Source organism: Tachyglossus aculeatus, chromosome 14 (assembly GCF_015852505.1).
Source record: "Tachyglossus aculeatus isolate mTacAcu1 chromosome 14, mTacAcu1.pri, whole genome shotgun sequence".
NCBI lineage: Eukaryota > Metazoa > Chordata > Mammalia > Monotremata > Tachyglossidae > Tachyglossus > Tachyglossus aculeatus.
In genome coordinates, this window is record NC_052079.1 from 19,575,462 (window position 1) to 19,598,248 (window position 22,787).

Consider the following 22,787-nt stretch of genomic DNA (forward strand, 5'->3'; position numbering starts at 1 on the left):
GGTCTTTGCTTTTTCCACCAGGGCACACTCCTTCCTACCTGATAGGCAGCAAAGGTCTTGGGTCCCAATTTGCCTACTGATTAACAGCTGTATACTCAGGTGAGAAACCACCAAGAAAGAAACTGTTGAACTCGACAGGCGAAATACTGAAAAACAGTGGTAGGCGAAGCGGGGATGATTGCAAAAATTCAGTGGCGATTTCTTAAGTGCTCTTACCTGTTCTTCCATAGATGAATGACTCGTTCGAAAGCTCCCCGCTCTGGGTAACAATCACCATTTTATACAGTCGGCCTTGGAGCAAGTTCTGGAAAGACCAATGCTGAATTTTTGGTTCCACCTTGGCTCGTTCTTGAAGAGATCGGTCTGGATTATACAGGAAGATGTTGTACCAGTCCAGTTCTCCTTCAGCAGTTGTCCAGGTGAACGATAGGTGCCCCGTGGTATTTCCTATAATTTTCAAATTGGTTACAGCTGCTGGGACTGGAAATTCAGAAAGGAGTTTTAGAATCTCGTTCATTAAACTACTGTAATCAAATGGTATTTATTAAACCCTCCCCCAACACGTTGTGTACACAATGTTGTGCTACCACCATCAGCAGTGGTATTTATTGAGCGCTTATCCCGTGTAGAGCACCGTATTAAGCATTTGGGTGAGTACGATACAACAGAGTTGGTAGACAAGTTTCCTGCCCCCAGTGAGTTTACAGTCTCGAGGGGGAGACAGACATTAAAATCAATAAGTAATTTATAATGTATAGATATGTACAGGCATTGTACCCATAATATCAAAGGCTAGGTCCTTATCCTTCATGGATGCAAAGGAATACCAGCAGTACCAAGAAGGCTACAGGGTGCTTAATTTACCCATCAGATTGGGTAAGAAGCGGAGAAAGAGTCGTGCGAATTCCTTAAAACCATCTATCAGGAATTTCTGTGTTAGGTTAAGAAATTCCCATTCTGGAAAGTCTCTAGAAAAATAGAATGAATATCATACTGTACTTTCCCAAGTGACCAGTACTGTGATCTGCACAAAGGAGGTGCTCAGTAAGTATTACTGAATGGACGAATTTGTCCAGGGCCGTTTGGGAATCGAAGGAAGTACTAAGAAGGAATATGGGATAAACAGACTCTCTGGTTCCTTCTATCGATCATTCCAGCTGTACAATAGGGTGAGTATTTCAATTACCTGTGCGTCCTTCCGTTTCGGCTCTAACGCTGAAGAGACCTCCGCTCATCGTTAGCATCTGGATCTTATACTTCTTCCCAGGTATTAAATCACCAAATCTGTGCTGCTTAGCAGTAGCCAGCTCTGATTTGTTGCTGAGAAGGATCCCTTGTTCATTTAGGAGCAGGATATCGTACCTCTCGGCCACCCCCATGACTCCGTTCCAGTTGACGATCAGCGAATGGCTGCTGTAAGCGTTGTCTGCGTACAACCCCTGGACTGAAGCAGGGACTAGGAAAGCAAAACAGAAGAATGCCCGAGAATTCAATGTGTGTCATTTTAAGGTACTGTGTACTAGACAAATGTGCGTGCATGTGGACACACACACACCCTCTCCCCCTCCCATGCCCCCCTGCCAAATTCCCCTCGGATATAGAAAACGATCCTGTATCTCTCTAAGGTACCACCCTGAAATTAGTAAGTTAGGAGGGGAAGTTTACAGCTTCCTTTCACTGAACTACCGTAATGTAGTAATAGCATTTACTAAGCTCTTTCTTGGTGCAAAGCACTTTACTAAGGCTGGGAGAAAATACACAGGTTGGAGTGCTCAATAAATATGACTGAATGAATAATAATAATAATGATAGCTCTGCACACAGTCAGCGCTCAATAAATTTGATCAAATGCAATGAAAGAAGGGTGGCACAAGCTTTGGAACCATCTTGTCCTTAAACCCTTTTTCCACGGAAACAATAGTTGACCCAACATGGTTTTTAGATAACAGAGGAGTTTACAGAGCACTACTACTCTTTTGTGGAAGAAATGTCTGTAGTAGTGTGGTTTAGTGGAAGGATTATATTACTATTGGAAAGCACTTACTATGTGCCAGGCACTGTACTAAGTATTTGGGTGGGGGGGAATGCAAGCAAATCGGATTGGACACAGTCCCTGTCCCGTATTGGGCTCACAGCCTTAATCCCCGTTTTACAGGTGAGGTAACTGAGGCACAGAGAAATTAAGTGACTTGCCCAAGGTCACACAGCAGACAAGTGGCAGAGCCAGAATTAGAACTCATGACCTTCTGACTCCCAGGCTCAGACTCCATCCACTAGGTCACGCTGCTTCACGATGATGATGATGGCATTTATTAAGCGCTTACTATGTGCAGAGCACTGTTCTAAGCACTGGGGAGGTTACAAGGTGATCAGGTTGTCCCACGGGGGAGGTTCACAGTCTTAATCCCCACTTTACAGATGAGGTAACTGAGGCACAGAGAAGTGAAATGACTTGCCCAAAGTCACACAGCTGACAGTTGGCAGAGCCGGGATTTGAACCCATGACCTCTGACTCCAAAGCCCGGGCTCTTTCCACTGAGCCACGCTGCTTCTCATGTTCTTTTACACCAGCAATATGGAAATCAGAAGGGCATCATAAATGTTGGACAGATCTGGTGGACATTTAAGGATTCATTTCTGCGAGATCATTGACTCTTTTTCCTTTATGTTCAAATCTGATGTATAGTATTTTATGCATAGAGACCAAAGAAAAATTTTTTAAAATTCTACAAATACGGGAGGTGGGTGGATTGATGTTAAGCTTTCAATTTCTGTAATTCTTATTATTTCAGTGTTTCCTTAAATTGCACGCATGTCAGATTTCATTTCTCCATTGACATTCCCAATAACAGTGATATGCACAAAAAAGGAAAAGAGAAAATGTATCTTCACAACTCTAAACCTTCCAAGTATTTTCTAAGCACTTAGGTAACTGCCTGGCTTCATTCAAGCATGTCTTCACTCAGGCATTTTATTAGACTGTAGCAGTTTGTGGCATAAGTAACAGTTTGATCCTATGTTGCCTTACCCTTTAATTTTTTTATGGTATTTGTTAAGTGCTCACAATTCTTTCTAAGCACCGTGGGGTAGATTTATCAGTCACACACTTCTAGACTGTGAGCCTGCTGTTGGGTAGGGACCATCTCTATATTTTGCCAACTTGTACTTCCCAAGTGCTTAGTACAGTGCTCTGCACACAGTAAGTGCTCAATAAATATGATTGAATGAATGAATATATAACGGGTTGGGCACAGTCCCTGTCCCACATGGGGCTCAGAGTCTAAACAGGAGGGGGAATAGGTATTGAATCCCCATCTGCAAGTGAGGAAACTGAGGCCCAGAGAAGTGACTTGTCCAAAGTCCGCTAGACTGTTTGCTGTGGACGGGGACTGTGTCTGTTATAGTGTACTCTCCCAAGCGCTTAGTACAGTGCTCTGCTCACAGCAAGCACTCAATAAATACGATTGATTGACCGAGGTCCAGTACCTCCCAGGACTGGGCTCTTTCCTCTAGGCCACACTGCTTCGATCCGATCAAACCGATTTGGAAACTTACCCGTGCGTCCAAGGGCTTCTAAGTGATTAGTCAAGGAGCCGCTGATGGATTCGACGACAATCCTGTACTGCTCCCCTGCCTCCAGTTTGCGGAAGGTGTGCTCGTAGACGTGCTTGGGGACGAACTGCGAATCAGCCTCGTGGGTCTGTCTGAATACCGTCACTTTGTAGGAATCGACATCACCTCCTCCGGGCGTCCAGTTGACCTTCAGACTGTCCGTCATCCCATTGGGGGACACGTGAATGTTTTTGACGGCACTGGGGACTTAACGGAGAAGCACGCGGAAGGGGGACAAAGTTGAGAAAAATCAGTTGGGAACATTTTCCATCCCACCCAAGTTTGGCCGTTCCAGTCTCAATCTCTAGAGCTTCCATATCCATGCTAGGTATCTGTTGAAAGAGGGGCCCGGGAGCCATCTGCCTAATGTAATAATAATTGCGGTATTTGTTAAGCGCTTATTATGTGCTAAGCACTGGGGTGGATACAAGCAAATTGGGTTGGATGCAATCCCTGTCCCATGTGGAGCTCACAGTCTCAATCCCCACTTTACAGATGATGCAACTGAGGCACAGGGAAGTAAAGTGACTTGCCTAAGGTCACAGCAGACAAGTGATGGAGCCAGGAATAGAACTTATTGAGACAACAGCATTGGAGAGAGTGTGAAAGAGGGGAGGAGGAGGGAGAAGAGGAAGAGGAGAGGGGCTGAGCCCTGCTCCTAAAGTTTTATTCCTCCAACCCAGAGATAAACTCTGAGAGCACATAATAATAATAATAATAAAGGTGGTGGTATTTATTAAAGTGCTTACTCTGTGCCAAGCATTGTACTAGACACTGGGGACGATACAAGATCATCAGGTAGGACACAGTCCCTATCCCTCATCTGGCTCACAGTTTAAGCATCTTTTTTTATGGTATTTGTATGGTATTTGCGCTTGGCACGTAGTAAGTGCTTAACAAATACCACAATTGTTATTATTATTATTATTAGGTATAATGATAATTGTGGTGTTTGTTAAGTGTTTATGAAGTGGCAAGTGTCATACTAAGCACTGAGGAAGATATAGGATGATGAGATTGGATTTAATTCCTGCCCCTCATGGATTTTGTCTAAGTAGGAGGGAGAATTCATTCATTCAATCATATTTATTGAGTGCTTACTGTGTGCAGAGCACTTACTAAGCGCTTGAGGAAGTACAATAAATATTGAAGCCCCATTTTCAGGTGGAGAAACTGAGGCACAGAAAAGTTGAGTCACAACCAACATTTGAAGATGAGGTAACTGAGGCCCAGTGAAGTGATTTGTCCAAGGTCACACATCAAATGCACGGCAGAACCGAGATTAGCCCCCAAGTCCTTCTGACTCTTATGTCAGTGCTCCATCCAGTAGACTGTGAGCCCGTTGTTGGGTAGGGACCGTCTCTATATGTTGCCAACTTGTACTTCCCAAGCGCTTAGTACAGTGCTCTGCACACAGTAAACGCTCAATAAATACGAATGAATGAATGAATCACTAGCCCATGCTGCTTTCTCTGAACGGACATATGCCCTCAATGCCGGCTACTCTACTTTAGCCAATTTCAACTCTATTGCCAGTTGAGGAACGGTTTCCTTACCTGTCAAACCCTCGATGAATGTTGACTGCTGAGCTTCTCCACTGATTGTCAACACCAGAATTTTATACAGGCGCCCTGGCGTCAGAGCTGTGAATCGATACTGCGTAGCGGTATTCATGAGATGAAAGGGAGGAAAGACCTTCATGTCATTGAAAAGGAGCTGAATCTCATACTGATCGACATCTCCATCAGCTCTGGACCACGTCACTTGCAGGTGTTCGGTGCTTCTGTTACGAAGAGTTAGCTCCTTCACTGACCCTGGAACTGAGGTGGAGAGAAATTCAGAAAAATGTACCTAACTGATCAGGGTCAGACTGCATGGTAAGTTTATAAATCGTCTGCAAAGCCACCCAAGGTCACCTAAAATACATATATAAAAATCCTCCAAGTAGGGCAAAGTTTTGGAGATGGCTATTGATGTTTGTTTTATTTGGTTTTTATAAAAATCATCCAATCCATCAATAAGTGGTATTTATTGAGTACTTACCTGCATGCAATCAGTCAATTAATCATATTTATTAAGCATTTTCTGTGTGCAGAGCACTGTACTAAGCACCTGGGAAAGTACAATTCAACAGAGTTGGTAGACACGTTTCCAGCCTTACAGTCTGAGGGGGAGGCAGACAATTTAAATAAATAATTTACGATAGTTACGCGACCCCCCGAGCTGAGCCCCTTCCTTCCTCTCTCCATCCCCCCATCTTACCTCCTTCCCTTCCCCACAGCACCTGTATATATGTAAATATGTTTGTACATATTTATTACTCTATTTATTTATCTTACTTGTACATATCTATTCTATTTATTTTGTTAGTATGTTTGGTTTTGTTCTCCGTTTCCCCCTTCTAGACTGTGAGCCCACTGTTGGATAGGGACTGTCTCTATGTGCTGCCGACTTGTACTTCCCAAGCGCTTAGTACAGTGCTCTGCACACAGCAAGCACTCAATAAATACGATTGATTGATGTATAAAAGTGCAGTGGGGCTGAGGCTGGGGTGAATACTTCAGCAGAAGTATTCTGCAGAGCACTGTACTAAGTGCTGTGGACTGAATGAATGAGTCACTGCTTCTATGCGGAATTGCTGGGGGAAATAAATAAAACCTGCCCCTGAAAAGTACTTCTTTTGGATACCAACCTACGACATCCAAAAATGCACTTACTTGTTCGCCCATTCACCCTGTCGCTCGCTCCGTATTTCCCACTCCTCGTAGTAACGGTGACACTGTAGAGCCTGCCAGGAACGAGATTCTCAAACACGCATTCGGTGTCCATCTTGGGGAGGCTCTTGGTTTGAATGTAGTTGTTTTTGTTCTTGATGACGACTTCGTAATTGTCAAAATCTCCAGTGGCGTGTAGCCAGGATACCTTTAAATAATCGCTTCTGGCCGAGTTGCTGATGGTGAGTCCCTGGACCTTTGAAGGCACTGAAAGAGAGAGCAGGGGGCAGGAGTCAGAAATGGCAATGGGAAATGCTTGGTAGGAGGAGCTAGCGCATTGGCTGCCCTGGGATGCCTTTGCACTTTGTATTTATTGAACTCTTATTCTGTGTGAAGCAATGTATTAAGCGGTTAAGAGAGTGCGGTCGACTAGGTAGATGCCTTCTCAGCCCTCGAGGAGTAGGCTAGCATGGGAATGGACATAAAAATAAGTTATAGTAAGGGGAAGCAACCGTGCATCAGATTACGTACATAATAATAATAATAATAATAATAATAATGGCATTTATTAAGCGCTTACTATGTGCAAAGCACTGTTCTAAGCACTGGGGAGGTTACAAGGCGATCAGATTGTCCCACGGGGGTGCTCACAGTCTTAATCCCCATTTTACAGATGAGGTAACTGAGGCCCAGAAAAGTTAAGTGACTTGCCCAAAGTCACACAGCTGACAATTGGTGGAGCGGGGATTTGAACCCGTGACCTCTGACTCCAAAGCCCGTGCTCTTTTCCACTGAGCCACGCTGCTTCACCACACACATAAGTGCTGTGGTGGTGGAGTGGGTATGAAGAGACTCGAGGGGTACAGAATAAGAGCATAGGTGACAAGGAATCCATCAGTGGTATTTATTGAGCGCTTACTTGCCTTGCACAAAGTACTCAATAAATACAATGGAATGAATACTTTGTGCAGAGCACTGTACTAATCATTTGGGAGTACACAATAATAATCACGGTATTCGTTAAGTGATTACTAAATGCCTTGCATTGTCCTAAACCCTGGGGTAGATACAAGAAAATCAGGTTGGTCACAGTCCCTGTCCAATGTGGGGCTCACTGTCTTAATTCCCATTTTACAGATGAGGTAACAGGCATAGAGAAGTTAAGTGTCTTGCCCAAGGTCATTCAGCAGTTCCCTACCCACAGTGAGTTTACAGCCTTGAGGGGAGACAGACAATAAAAGAAAGAAGTAAATTACTGATATGTACGGAAGTGTGTGAGAGTAAGAGATAGTAGAGAAGGTTTGCTTGGGAAGAGTGACACCTCAGTTTCCTTATCTGTGAAACAGGGATTCAATATTTGTTCTCTCTCCTACTTAAACTGTGACTCCCATATGGGACTGGCACTGTATCCAACCTGATTATCTTGAATTTATCCCACTGCTAGGAACAGAGCTTCACACCTAGAAAGCACTCAACAAAAACCACAATTTCTATTATAATAATAATGGCATTTGTTAAGTGCTTACTATGTGCAAAGCACTGTTCTAAGCACTGGGGAGATACGTGATCAAGTTGTCCCACGTGGGGCTCACAGTCTTAATCCCCATCTTTACAGATGAGGTAACTGAGGCTCAGAGAAGTGAAGTGACTTGCCCAAGGTCACACAGCAGACTTGTGGTGGAGCCGGGATTCGAACCCATGACTAATTGATATTATTAGTCAAAAGTCCTCAGGGCTTTTCCGGCACCCTGTCGATCCAGTTTTATACATTAACATGATACCCCTCTAGACGCCTCTGATACCCCTTGTGGGCAGGGAGCGTGCCACCCAACTCTGTTGTACTATACTCTCCCAAGCGTTTAATACAGTGCTGTTACAACTGCACAGTCCCAAGCGTTTACTACAGTGCTCTGTGCAGAGTAAGCCCTTAAAAAAAATCCCACTGATTGACTGACTGATCAGATACCAACCCAGGGGTTTGCTTGGAAGAGCCAAACATGGAGGGGGAGGTGAGGCGGGGAATCCTGAGGGTGTGAGGAGCAGGTGGGCGACAGCCAGGAAGGACAGGATCAGGCCTCACTGCAAAACCTCTCCACGTTGATGGATGGCTCAAGGTGAAGTTTGGAGGAAGCCAGAAGGGTCTTAAGAAGAGACCTTGGGTCCGGCGGACAGGAAAGTGGGGTCCCTGTCCCAGTTCCGACACCGACCGCCTGCCTGACTTCAGTCAAGTCTGTGAAAACCACAGCAGCAGTCACTGCTTAAGTGCTCCTCTAGACTATACAATCCTCATGGGCAGAGAACGTATCTACAAATTCCATTGTGCTGGTACTCTCCCAAGTGCTTAGGACAGTGCTCTGCTTAGAGTAAGTGCTCAATAAATTCCACTAATGGATTGATTAGTATAGGAATACTTATACACCTCCCTTCTCTCCTTCTATAGCCCAGCCCGCACCCTCTGCTCCTCCGCCGCTAATGTCCTCACCGTACCTCGTTCTCACCTGTCCTGCCATCGACCCCCGGCCCACGTCATCCCCCGGGGCCTGGAATGCCCTCCCTCTGCCCATCCGCCAAGCTAGCTCTCTTCCTCCCTTCAAGGTCCTGCTGAGAGCTCACCTCCTCCAGGAGGCCTTCCCAGACTGAGCCCCTTCCTTCCTCTCCCCCTTGTCCCCCCTCCATCCCCCCCATCTTACCTCCTTCCCTTCCCCACAGCACCTGTATATATGTATATATGTTCGTACATATTTCTTACTCTATTTATTTTACTTGTAAATATCTATTCTATTTATTTTATTTTGTTAGTATGTTTGGTTTTGTTCTCTGTCTCCCCCTTTTAGACTGTGAGCCCACTGTTGGGTAGGGACTGTCTCTATATGTTGCCGACTTGTACTTCCGAAGCACTTAGTACAGTGCTCTGCACATAGTAAGCGCTCAATAAATATGATTGACGATGAAAGGGCCTATACTAAATACTGGGGAAGAATACATGGGGAAGAATTAGACAATGTCTCTGGCCATTAAGGGACTCACAATCTAGAATAAGCGGGGAAGGGAGTTAGAGATGGAAAAATGCAACTAAAAACAAGATGAGCAAACTGTACCCAAATTCCTCTTTTGTAAAAAGGGGAAAGCAATTCCTATTTTTCAGGGAGGTTGGGAGGATAGAATGAACTAATCCCATGGAAGTGGTCTGGAAAATTAAAAATTAAAAATAAACCTCCAGACAATACCACCACAGAAAGAACTTCTGCTGGAGATGTCTGAGCACCAGATAAATGAATGCTGGCCTTGAGAACTTATGCGCTAAGGAGCAAAACATGACCCTGATCCAATGCCATATCAATTTATGATACTACACAAATGCTAACTTCATAGGAAATCCATCTGCATGGAGGGATCGATCCGTCGGACAAGAAAATTAATGTTACGGCACTGTCACCACTCCAGCTATTAATCCTGTCAGAAGCAGTGTAGCATCATGCAAAGAGCCCGACCCCGGGAATCAGAGGACCTGGGTTCTAATCCCAGCTCTACCACTTCTCTACTGTGCAACCTTGAGCACGTCACTTCACTTCTCTGTGCCCCCGTTACTTCATCTGTAAAATGGGAGTTAAGACTGTGAGCCCCCATGTGGGACATGGATTGTTTCCAACCTGATTATCTTGTACCTACCCCAGTGCCTGGCACATAGTAAGTGCTTAACAAATGCCATTTTAAAAAAATCATGTAGTACACAGTACTCTTCCAAGCACTTAATACGGAGCTCTGGACACAGTGCTCAATAAATACAATTGATTGATAGCGAAACCACGCAAAATCTGGGCCAGAACCAATCAATCAATCAATCAATCAATCGTATTTATTGAGCGCTTACTATGTGCAGAGCACTGTACTAAGCGCTTGGGAAGTACAAATTGGCATCACATAGAGACAGTCCCTACCCAACAGTGGGCTCACAGTCTAAAAGGGGGAGACAGAGAACAGAACCAAACATACCAACAAAATAAAATAAGTAGGATAGAAATGTACAAGTAAAATAAATAAATAAATAAATAGAGTAATAAATATGTACAACCATATATACATATATACAGGTGCTGTGGGGAAGGGAAGGAGGTAAGACGGGGGGATGGAGAGGGGGACGAGGGGGAGAGGAAAGAAGGGGCTCAGTCTGGGAAGGCCTCCTGGAGGAGGTGAGCTCTCAGCAGGGCCTTGAAGGGAGGAAGAGAGCTAGCTTGGCGGATGGGCAGAGGGAGGGCATTCCAGGCCCGGGGGATGACGTGGGCCGGGGGTCGATGGCGGGACAGGCGAGAGCGAGGTACAGTGAGGAGATTAGTGGTGGAGGAGCGGAGGGTGCGGGCTGGGCAGTAGAAGGAGAGAAGGGAGGTGAGGTAGGAGGGGGCGAGGTGATGGACAGCCTTGAAGCCCAGGGTGAGGAGTTTCTGCTTGATGCGCAGATTGATCGGTAGCCATTGGAGGTTTTTGAGGAGGGGAGTAATATGTCCAGAGCGTTTCTGGACAAAGATAATCCGGGCAGCAGCATGAAGTATGGATTGAAGTGGAGAGAGACACGAGGATGGGAGATCAGAGAGAAGGCTAGTGCAGTAGTCCAGACGGGATAGGATGAGAGCTTGAATTAGCAGGGTAGCGGTTTGGATGGAGAGGAAAGGGCGGATCTTGGCAATGTTGCGGAGCTGAGACCGGCAGGTTTTGGTGACGGCTTGGATGTGAGGGGTGAATGAAAGAGCGGAGTCGAGGATGACACCAAGGTTGCGGGCTTGTGAGACGGGAAGGATGGTAGTGCCGTCAACCAGGAGTCGGCAGTCCAATCAGGCCTCCCAAAGAACCAACATCTATCTCCCCCGCCTCCGCTCCCCTTTACCTGTGCGTTCCTGGCTGAAGGAATGGTTCTCATACTTCCCACTCCTCGTAGTGATCGTCACGTTGAACAGTCGGCCGGGAACAAGCGAGCTAAAGGAACACTCGCTTGCAGACTTGGGTATGGCGAGAGTCTGAACGACCCTGTCATGGTGAGAGAGCGTCACCAAATAGCTCTCCACGTCTCCGGCAGCCGGCAGCCAGGAAATGCCCAGATAGTCGCTGCGCCCAGAATTATTCACCGTTACTCCGCTCACGCTGGAAGGCACTGGAATGAAAGGGAAAGCCTGCCCTGAATTTTACATCGTACACATAACTCCCACCACAGGCAAGAGTTCCTTTCCTCATAGAGTCGAGCCCAAGAGAAGCAGCATGTTCTATAATAATAATTATGGTATTTGCTAAGTGCTTACTATGTGCCAAGCACTGTTCTACGAACAGGGATAGATACAAGGTAATCAGGTTGTCCCACGTGGGGCTCACAGTCTTAATCCCCATTTTACAGATGAGGTAACTGAGGCCCAGAGAAGTGACTTGCCCAAAGTCACACAGCTGTTAAGTGGCAGAGCCGGGATTAGAACCCACGACCTCTGACTCCCAAGCCTGTGCTCTTTTCACTAAGCCACGCTAGTGGATAAAGCATGAGCCGGGAGTCAGAAGGACCTTGGGTTCTAATCCCAGTTCTGTCACTTTTCTGCTGTGTGAACTTGGGCAAGTCGCTTCTCTTCTCTGTGCCTCAGGCACAGTGGGAATTAAGACTGTGAGCCCCATGCAGGACATGGACTGTGTCCAACCTGATTAGCTTGTATATACCCCACACTTAGAACAGTGCCTGACACATAGTAAGCACTTAACATAAAAAAAACAAACAAAAAACAAAAAAAAACAAAAGCCCAGAGACAAGGAAAGTTTCAGCTTCAGACTGGTTTTCAGACCGTATCTCTTCCCTGGAAAATCCGATACACCAGACCCCATGGAGCGCTGCTTTCAAAGTTGGCAGACGCCTCTGGGGAATAAAAAGCGGCTCTTACGACGCTGATTTTGGAGTTGCTATTTTATGGCTTTGTTTAAAAAGGCTTCAGAGCTGACAGTTTTATGTGAGGTTTTATGGAAAAGAGAGCAATTGCTAAATTCAATAAATCAGATAAAACCACATTCGTTAATAAAATGAAGCCATCTTCAGAAAGGACATCCTACAGCTGTCTCCTGTGCATTCATTTTCTCCCACTACTTACTACAGTGCTCTGCACACAGTAAGCACTTAATAAATTCAAGTGCTTAATACAGTGCTCTGCACACAGTCAGCGCTCAATAAATACGATTGAATGAAATACTATCACTCCAAAAAAACCTCCATTCATTCATTCATTCAATCAATCAATCGCATTTATTGAGCGCTTACTGTGTGCAGAGCACTGTACTAAGCGCTTGGGAAGTACAAGTTGGCAACATATAGGGACAGTCCGTACCCAACAGTGGGCTCACAGTCTAAATTCAAGTGCTTAATACAGTGCTCTGCACACAGTAAGCGCTCAATAAATACGATTGAATGAAATACTATCACTCCAAAAAAGCCTCCATTCATTCATTCATTCAATCAATCAATCTTATTTATTGAACACACTGCGTGCAGAGCACTGTACTAAGTGCTTGGGAAGTACAAGGTGGCAACATAATTATTACTATATAATTATATAATATAATATAATATTATATATTATTGTATAATAATAACTATGTTATTACTATAAATAACAATTCTTTTAGACTGTGAGCCCACTGTTGGGTAGGGACTGTCTCTACATGTTGCCAACTTGTACTTCCCAAGCACTTAGTACAGTGCTCTGCACACAGTAAGCACTCAATACGATTGATTGATTGATCTACTGTCTCTATTGTACTCTCCCAAGAGCTTAGTACAGTGTTCAGTACAGAATCAGCACTCAATAAATACCACTGATTTATAATCATTTCTCCAAGTTTCAGGGATTTTTAATGATCCAAGGCTTTCCGCCCTCTAGTGGCAAAAAATGTGTCAAATTCAAATTATAGCTGAGGTGCTGGAGCACCTGCGGAAACCAATCAATCAATTAATCAATCAATCAATCATATTTATTGAGCAAACTGGCCGCAACAGGGAAGCAGGAGAAGGAGGGAGTTGGAGGATCCTTAGCCAGGTTACTGCCGTTGCCACTGTCTGAGTGACAATCATCTAAGTGAATCCTCTAGTCCGTTCCGGGAAGGGCACGTGTCTGATGATTCTGGGAGGTCAGAGAGACCTGGGTTCTAATCCCAGCTCTGCTGTGTGATCTCCGGAAAGTCACAACTTCTCTGTGCCTCAGTTACCTCACCTGTACAATAGGGATTGAGACTGTGAGCCCCTAGTGTGACGTGAACTCTGTCTGGCCTGACTAGCTTGCAGCTACCCCAGGGCTTAGTATAATTCCTGGCATATAGTAAGTGCTTAATAAACACCATTACAAAATTGCGGTTAGACGTAATGGCAGAGTACTGTGGGGCTCAGGGAGGGGTATCAAAATGCTCCAGGGAATATCTGTAATTTATTTTAATGTCTATCTTTCCCACTAGATTGCAAAATTCCTTGAGGGCAGGTATCATGTCTATATACACTATTGTATACCTCTAAGGGTGTAGTATAGTGTTCTACTCCCAGTAAGTGCTCAAAATACCACTGATTGATTCGTCCATTCAATAAAACTACTTCTGGCCAGGAGAGAAGGAGCTGCAGAAGGGTGAGTATGAGGGTGAGAGTGTGAATGAATACTCACAGTCATATTAATTAAGCACTTACTGTGAGCAGAGCACTGTATTAAGTGCTTGGGAGAGTACAATCCAACAATAAACAGTTGCATTCCCTGCCCACAACGAACTTACAGTCCATTAATATGCATAAATAAATTACAGATATATATATATATATATATATATATATATATATATATATATGTGCCGTGGGGCCTGGAGGCGGGGGATGAATAAAGGGAGCAAGTCAGGGCAACGCAGAAGGGAATGGGAGAAGAGGAAAGGGGGGCTTAGTCGGGGAAGACCTCTTGGAGGAGATGTGCCTTCAATAAGGATTTGAAGGAGGGGAGAGTAATTGTCTGCTTCAGTTTGCGAACAACTCAGCAGGAGTTGTGGGGGGAAGGGGTGGATTTAGTTCACTGAGAGCACTTGAGAGAGTGCACTAGAAGAGACAGAATCTCAATTGCCCTTTTATTCTATTTTCCTCCTCTGATAGACAATGTTTTATATGACCTGTGGAATAACCCCAGGCTTGTACAAAAAAAATAGCCCAGAGAGTGGGGCAATCACGCAAGTAAATACAGTAACTACATAAGATGTGGAATGGATGCCAGGATGCTGGGAACGGACCAAGGAATGCTTGTTGGGTGATTTTAGGAGGGCTTTGAAATTAGGAAAACCTGTGTTCTGACTTGAGGAGGTCAATGGAACAGTGTGAGGGGGAGAGGAGGGAAGAGGGAGAACGTCTTTGTAGAAAAATGATCCAGGCAGCAGAGTGAAGTATGGACTGGAGTGGGGAGAGCCAGAAGGCTGATATAGTAATAAAGGCAGGAAAGGATAAATGGTTGGATTAACATGGTAGCAGTTTGGATGGAGAGGAAAGGGCTGATTTTATCGATGTTGTGAAGGTGGAACTGACAGGATTTAGTACTGAACTGAATAGGTGGGTTGAATGAAAGAGAGGAGTCAAGGCTAATGCCAAGGTTGCGGACTTGTGAGGCAGAAAGGATGGTGTTGCCGTCTACAGTGATGGGAATGTCAGGGGGAGGACTGTGTTTGGGTGGGAAGATAAGAAGTTCTTTTTTTTTTTGCTTGGCACATAGTAAGCACTTAATACCACAATTACAATTATTTATTGGGCACTTTTTGTTAGAATTGGTGCCCACATAATTCTTTAGGGTAATTTTTGTTTATGCCTGTCATTTACTCTCCAAATTTCCATCATTTTATGTAACCCTTTTTTTTGTCCTTTCTGGACTCTTCTGGAAAAGGATACTAAATTACATGTCACTCACTTTCCCTGTCGCCTTTCCCTTTCCCAGGAAGCAAAAGACTTGGGATGGTGCATGGATGCATCTGTACCAGGTGAAGCTTTGGCAATTCTGCACTGGTTTGGTCTCCTCTGCTGGAAAAATCATAACCCTGCTCTTTGAAGCCCCACGTCCTTGGAGCGGGTGAAAAATCTGCTCTTCCCACCCCTCCATCCTCTGCCCCTTTACCCCTCTGCCCAGGGCAAGAAATTATTCCCAATTCCTGCATGTAGTAAGCGCTTAAATACCATCATTATTATAATTATTATTAGTAAGCGCTTAACAAATATCATTTAAAAACATAGAAAACGTTACACCATTCAAAGATGATTTGGAAAGTGCAATTGGGAATTGTGGGAGGTTTAAGGGCAAACCCCAGAGCTATTCCCATCCCTCTTGGACCCAGAGGCTCAGATGTAAAAAGCTTTTGCTTTGCTTACCAGTCCTCCCTTCGACCACCATCTGCCTGGAAGAGATCCCACCACTCACTGTGGTGACCACGACCGAGTAGAGCCCCCCGGATCTCAGGGAATGGAAGCTGTATCCGCTGGTTTCACTGGGCACACTTTCATTCTTAATGACCACATTCTCATGAATCAGGAGAACCTGGTAGAACTCGACGTCGCCCAGTGCTCTGGTCCAGTTGGTGAATAAACTATTGGTCGTCCCTAGGTTGGCTATGTGCAGGCCAGTCACGTGCGCAGGCACTGGAACCGAGAAAACACAGAACAAATCGCATCGAGTCACCCAGAGGAAATGCAGTTGGAGCAGTGGCATTAATCGAGCACATAATGGGTGCCATGCTGGGTAAGCCAATTGCAGAGCTCTGCTATCAACCCTTTCTGCTCTGGACTCTAATAATTATTTCCTGTCGGATCGATTGTGGCCTTTCGGGAAACCACGTACGGAGAACGATGATGCTACCTGGGTGAAAACTCTCTTCTCTAAACTGAAAGAGAAATTCTTTAAAATCCAAAGGATGCAAGCAACCCTCAAATAATGCAAGGCTGCCATTTCTGAATGACACTGGTACATTCGTATGTCTTCCCTTTCTTTCTCAGAATAAACTAATGCCGCCTCAAAGCAACGAGATATACAGGAGGCATTCATAAGGGGAATCTATCTGAGAGATTAAGACGTAGAAGTCATTTACCAACACCACTGAATAATCTTTCTACGTCGCTTAGGTAGGGTAGCCCCAAAATCCATGACCAAACAATGCTAAGATTTATCATCATTTAAACCACTTTATGAAAATATTTTCAATCCGTCATTCAATCAATGGTGTTTATTGAGCATTTACTGTGTGCAGAGCACTGGAATAATGATAATAATCATTATAGTATTTGTTAAGCGCTATGTGCCAGGCACTGTACTAAGCACTGGGGTGGATATAGCAAACACGGTTAGACACAGTCCCACACGGGGCTCTCATTGTCAATCCCCATTTTACAGATGAGGTAACTGAGGCTCAGAGAAGTGAAGTGACTTACCCAAGGTCACACAGCAGACAAGCGGCAAAGCCAGGATTAGAACCCATGACCTTCTGATTCCCAGGCCTGTGCTCTATCCACTATGCCATAAGTGCTTGGGAGAGTATAATACAACAGAGCTGGTAGTCACATTCCCTACCCACAATGAGCTTACAGCCTAGAGGACTGTAATTTCAGTAACAACGTACACGGCAACGCATATCCGGGTGCTTAGCCATAAAGCTTGGTGATGAACGATTGTTTGAGGTACATACTTGGTTGAGATGAAGTTCATTTTTCCAGCAGGAAATGAATTAAAGCGGATACCTGTTCTTCCTTCTATAGCAGTCCAGTTGCTCAAATCGCCGCTGATACTGGTGACGGTTGCGATGTATTTCCGTCCGGGCACCAGGTCGGTAAAAGTGAATTCTTTGGCCTCTTTGGCCAGGGCTTTGTTGATGAGAGTAAGATCTCTGTCTCCCAGTGAAACCACATAACTCTCCCACTCGGCTTCAGGGGTCACCCACGTGATGCTTAGGGATGATTCGTTGGCATGTTTGACGCGGAGATGCAGAACGGGCTGGGGAGCTGAGGAGAGAAAGGTGGAAGACCTGTACGGGGGGTTGACACGCGCAAACTGACACAAAGCAATAGGTCAGTCGTATTTATCGAGTGCTTACTGTGTGGAGACCACTGTACTATGTGCTTGGGAGAGTCCAACAGGCACATTCCCTGCCCACAATGAACTTAGAGTCTAGAAATTATATATTTACTATAAATATATAAAATTACAGATGTGTACGTAATTGTGTGGGGCTGGGTGGCCAGTTAAATATATAAAATTACAGATGTGTATGTAATTGTGTGGGGCTGGGTGGCCAGTTTTCAAGAACTACCCAAGTCAGGGCTGTGTTCATTGTGTTGCCAACTTGTACTTCCCAAGCGCTTAGTACAGTGCTCTGCACACAGTAAGCGCTCAATAAATACGATTGATTGATTGATTGTGAGAATTTTAACACAAGCCAACAACAAAGCTCCCTCCCAGAGATAAGAATAATAATGATGGTCTTTATTCAGCACTTATGTGTCAAGCAACATTGTAAGAGCTGGGGTTAATACAAGCTAATCGGTTGGACAAGGTCCCCAACCTACATAGGGCTCACAGTCTTAAAGAAGCAGCATGGCTTGGTGGAAAGAGCCCGGGCTTGGGAGCCAGAGGTCATGGGTTCAAATCCTGGCTCTGCCACTTGTCAGCTGTGTAACCTAAGGCAAGTTACTTCACTTCTCTGTACCTCAGTTACCTCATCTGTAAAATGGGGATTAAGACTGTGAGCCCCACATTCATTCAATCGTATTTATTGAGCGCTTACTGTGTGCAGAGCATTTTACTAAGCACTTGGGAAGTACAAGTTGGCAACATATAGAGACAGTCCCTACCCAATAGTGGGCTCCCACATGGGACAACCTGATCATCTTGTATCTCCCCCAGTGCTTAGAACAGTGCTTGGCACTTAACAAATGCCATCATTATTATTAATCCCCATTTTACAGATGAGCTGAGGCACAGAGAAGTGAAGTTACTTGCCCAAAGTCACACAGAAGACAAGCGATGGAGCAAAGCTGTAAATAAAGCTTGAAAGAGGTTGACAGGTACGAGGTCTCAAATTACCCAAAAAGTCCCATTTGCCCTATTTTAAAGAGGACCTAATACTTCAAATAAACTTTTGAGTTTAATAACAATATTTTAATAATATTCATAAGGATAATTACAATCATAGTTTTATGTTTAAGAGTGCCTATTTCCAAAGGTCAAAAAAATTCACTGATTTATCTTCACCACCCACCTGTTGCTTCAGTTACATTCTGGGACAGGGAGTTTTAAAGATGTGGGTGGAAGTGAAAAGAAAAATCAAGAAATGACAATGTCACATTGCCTGAAGATAATCTGAACAGTTTATGTAATCAAATAATCATTATTATTATCAGCAGCAACCTCAGTATTTACTGGGCACCTACTGGATGCAGAACATTTGACAGGGTGCCTTTTTGGTTTAGAGAACTGTACTAAGCGCTTCCGTAAGCACTGCACAGCTATATCCCAGTTACTGTTCTCAGTTACTGGATGCCTACTGCATTCATTCATTAATTCAATCGTATTTATTGAGCACTTACTGTGTGCAGAGCACTGTACTAAGTGCTTGGGAAGTACAAGCTGGCAACATATAGAGACGGTCCCTACCCAACAGCGGGCAAGTTCCTAGTTCCTAATGTGTAGAGAAAGTTGAAATGAGCTTCCTCTAAGTAGTCTGGAAGAATTGAAAAGCAGTATGGCCTAATGGAAAGATTAAGGACCTAGAAATCAGGGGCTCTTGGTTCTAACCCCAGCTCTGCCATTTTCCTGCTGTGTGTCCTTGGGCAAGTCACTTAACTTCTCTGTGCTTCAGTTTCCTCATCTGTAAAATGGGGATTTGACAGCTGTTCTCCCTCCCCATTAGACTGTGAACCTCCCAGCTCTGCCATTTGCCTGCTGTGTGTCCTTGGGCAAGTCGCCTAACTTCTCTGGGCTTCAGTTACCTCACTTGTAAAACGGGGATTAAGACCGTGAGCCCCATGTGGGCCATGGACGGTATCCAACATGACAAGCTTGTACCTAACCAAGTTCCGGGCATATAGCAAGTGCTTAAATTCCTTCCTCTCCCCCTCGTCCCCCTCTCCATCCCCCCCATCTTACCTCCTTCCCTTCCCCACAGCACCTGTATATATGCATATATGTTTGTACATATTTATTACTCTATTTATCTTACTTGTACATATCTATTCTATTTATTTTGTTAGTATGTTTGGTTTTGTTCTCCGTCTCCCCCTTCTAGACTGTGAGCCCACTGTTGGGTAGGGAACGTCTCTATATGTTGCCGTCTTGTACTTCCCAAGCGCTTAGTACAGTGCTCTGCACACAGTAAGTGCTCAATAAATATGACTCATTGATTGATTGATTAACTTCTCTGTGCTTCAGTTTCCTCATCTGTAAAATGGGGATTTGACAGCTGTTCTCCCTCCCCATTAGACTGTGAACCTCCCAGCTCTGCCATTTGCCTGCTGTGTGTCCCTGGGCAAGTCGCCTAACTTCTCTGGGCTTCAGTTACCTCACTTGTAAAATGGGGATTAAGACCGTGAGCCCCATGTGGGCCATGGACGGCATCCAACCTGACAAGCTTGTATCTAACCAAGTTCCGGGCATAGAGCAAGTGCTTAAATTCCTTCCTCTCCCCCTCATCCCCCTCTCCAACCCCCCCATCTTACCTCCTTCCCTTCCCCACAGCACCTGTATATATGTTTGTACACATTTATTACTCTATATATTTATCTTACTTGTACCTATCTATTCTATTTTATTTTGTTAGTATGTTTGGTTTTGTTCTCCGTCTCCCCCTTCTAGACTGTGAGCCCGCTGTTGGGTAGGGACTGTCTCTATGTGTTGCCGACTTGTACTTCCCAAGCGCTTAGTACAGTGCTCTGCACACAGTAAGCGCTCAGTAAATACAATTGATTGATTGATTAGGAAAAAAGGAACTCCTATTTCAAGATTCAGGCCTCAAGGGTTGGAAGAGGGCTGTGTGGCCGCTTACCTGTTCGCCCTAGACACTGAGCAGAATTCTGTAAATCTCCACTCTCGACAGTAACCACCACCTGATACTGCTTCCCGGGTCTGAGGCCCAGTTGGCTGACGACATACTCCTGTTTGTCCTTCTCCACGGTCGTGTTGAGGAGCACCGAGGAGTAGTTGAGCAGCACAAGGTAATACCGTTCCCAATCTCCAACAGGGTGAAGCCAACTCACTCTGAGAGACGTCAGCCAGCCGTTGCTGCTTGCCTTCAGCTCTGAAACTTTCTGAGGAACTAAAACCACGAAACATTTAAAAGCAATTGAGAAAAAAGTGGGGAAACAATACAGGAAAATTTAAAAGGTATGCCTAAGTAGATTACCTCTCACTACAGAAGTGTCTCAGTTTGGAGCTATTTCAGGATTTCTTTACAGGGGTTAGCATTAGCATTATTCTATTATCATTACTCTAAGAACATAGCTATGTTTTTTTGCTATCCCTCTCCCTGCCTAGATGGGTGGTTTCTGAACTTTTCCATCTTGTAGTTTGTGGAACTTAATTCTATTTCTTCTTTAATTCTATTTACTCTGATGACTTGACACCTGTCCACATGTTTTGTTTTGTTATCTGTGAGCCTGTTGTTAGGTAGGGACCGTCTCTTTATGTCGCCAACCTGCACTTCCCAAGCGCTTAGTACAGTGCTCTGCACACAGTAAGTGCTCAATAAATAAATATGATTGAATGAATGAACTCCTTTGTCCCAAATTATCACTTCTTAAAATAAAGTGTGTGTGTGTGTGTGTGTGTGTGTGTGTGTGATGGGGAGAGAGAGAGAGAGAGAGAGAGAGAGAGAGAGAGAGAGAGAGAGAGAGGAATGTGTGGGGGGGGGTGAAGGATTTGATTTCTATGTTTCTAGGCTTTTTAGATGGCAAAACAGCAAATACATTTCCTGTTTCATCCATTTTGGAGGACAGTGTGAGAATAATAATAATAATAATGACGGTATTTGTTCAGCGCTATGTGCAAAGCACTGTTCTAAGCACTGCGGGGATACAAGGGGATCAGGTTGTCCCACGTGGGGCTCACAGTCTTCATCCCCATTTTACAAATGAGGGTACTGAGGCACAGAAAAGTTAAGTGGCTTGCCCAAAGTCACACAGCTGACAATTGGCAGAGGCGGTATTTGAACCCATGACCTCTGACTCCAAAGCCCGTGCCCTTTCCATTGAGCCATGCTGCTTCTCTAGTAAGATGATACTTAAAATGGGTGTGGGAGATAAGGCAAGTATATAATAAGATAGTACCAATAGTAATATTGGTGGTTATTCATTCAATCATATTTATTGAGTGCTTACTGTGTGCAGAGCACTGTACTAAGCACTTGGAAAGTACAAGACAGCAACATATAGAGACATTCCCTACCCAACAACGGGCTCACAGTCTAGAAGGGGGAGACAGTATGCCAAACTGGACCCACCATGGAAAGATTGGTGATGGAAGTCCACTAGAGGCATCTGAGTTTCAGCCTAAAAAGAGAAGGGGTTTAGAAGATACGTATGATGATCCTGGAAGCAGGGCTCTAAAAGCCGTAACATGAACCAGCTCTGTTGCAGTCTGGACTTCAGTGTGGTTATGCACTTACTATGTCCTAACCACTGTGCTAAGGGCTGGAGTAGATCCAAGATAATTAACTCAGACAGTTCCTGCCCTCGTGGGGTTCCCAGTCTAAGAGAACAGGTATTTTATCCTCATTTTCCAGAGGAGGAAACTGGCACAGAGAGGTTAAATGACTTATCCAAGGTCAAAGAGCAGGCAAGTGGTGGACTCCCTTCTGATTCCCAGTCCTGTGCTTTTACCACTAGGCTTTGCTGCCTGCCCCTGTGGTGCTCAAGAAGTACCAACAGTCAGCAGTTGGCAGGTCAGTCAGTCCAGTAGCCCTCACTTAGTGTTCCCAGGATGCGAACGGAATGAAAAAGCTGCTTGGCTCCACCATAAAAACTGGTGCAATTCCCTGTGAGTTCCTTTAAAAGTGTCACCTGCCAAGGGGTATGGAAACCATCACCTCAGGTAGGTAAAGACCAGTGGAGGGGGAAAGTCTCCATCAAACAACTATTCAGGTCTCTGCTGTTCTGGCCTTAAGTATGAGCTCTCTGATCCTTTCCTAAACCTGAGCAATTTGTAATGGCTATGCTATGGCTATTTAAACTATGGGGTTTCCTCAGGGATGAAAGTTAAAATTGTCTCAACAGAGCAAAGCGGGGGGTGGGGGGGCAAGGCATTTAAAGGTGTCAATCAGTTCAATCAATAATAATAATGATGGTATTTAAGCGCTTACTATGTGCAAAGCACTGTTCTAAGCACGGGGTGGGATACAAGGTGATCAGGTTGTCCCACGTGGGGCTCACAGTCTTCATCCCCATTTTACAGATGAGGTAACAGG

The 22,787-nt window shown here is 44.7% G+C and overlaps 1 protein-coding gene across 1 annotated transcript in view; it reads right to left on the reverse strand.

Moving 5' to 3' along the window:
* PTPRB (protein tyrosine phosphatase receptor type B) overlaps positions 1–22,787 on the reverse strand; it is a 118,652-nt gene that overhangs the window by 37,287 nt on the left and 58,578 nt on the right. The window contains exons 8-16 of the mRNA XM_038756023.1: positions 20,373–20,642; positions 17,074–17,334; positions 15,715–15,981; positions 11,206–11,469; positions 6,330–6,593; positions 5,169–5,432; positions 3,556–3,819; positions 1,187–1,456; positions 217–480 (exon numbers count right to left, since the gene is read on the reverse strand). Of these exons, the coding sequence (XP_038611951.1) occupies positions 217–480; positions 1,187–1,456; positions 3,556–3,819; positions 5,169–5,432; positions 6,330–6,593; positions 11,206–11,469; positions 15,715–15,981; positions 17,074–17,334; positions 20,373–20,642 (2,388 nt within the window). The remainder of the gene's footprint in view (positions 1–216; positions 481–1,186; positions 1,457–3,555; positions 3,820–5,168; positions 5,433–6,329; positions 6,594–11,205; positions 11,470–15,714; positions 15,982–17,073; positions 17,335–20,372; positions 20,643–22,787) is intronic.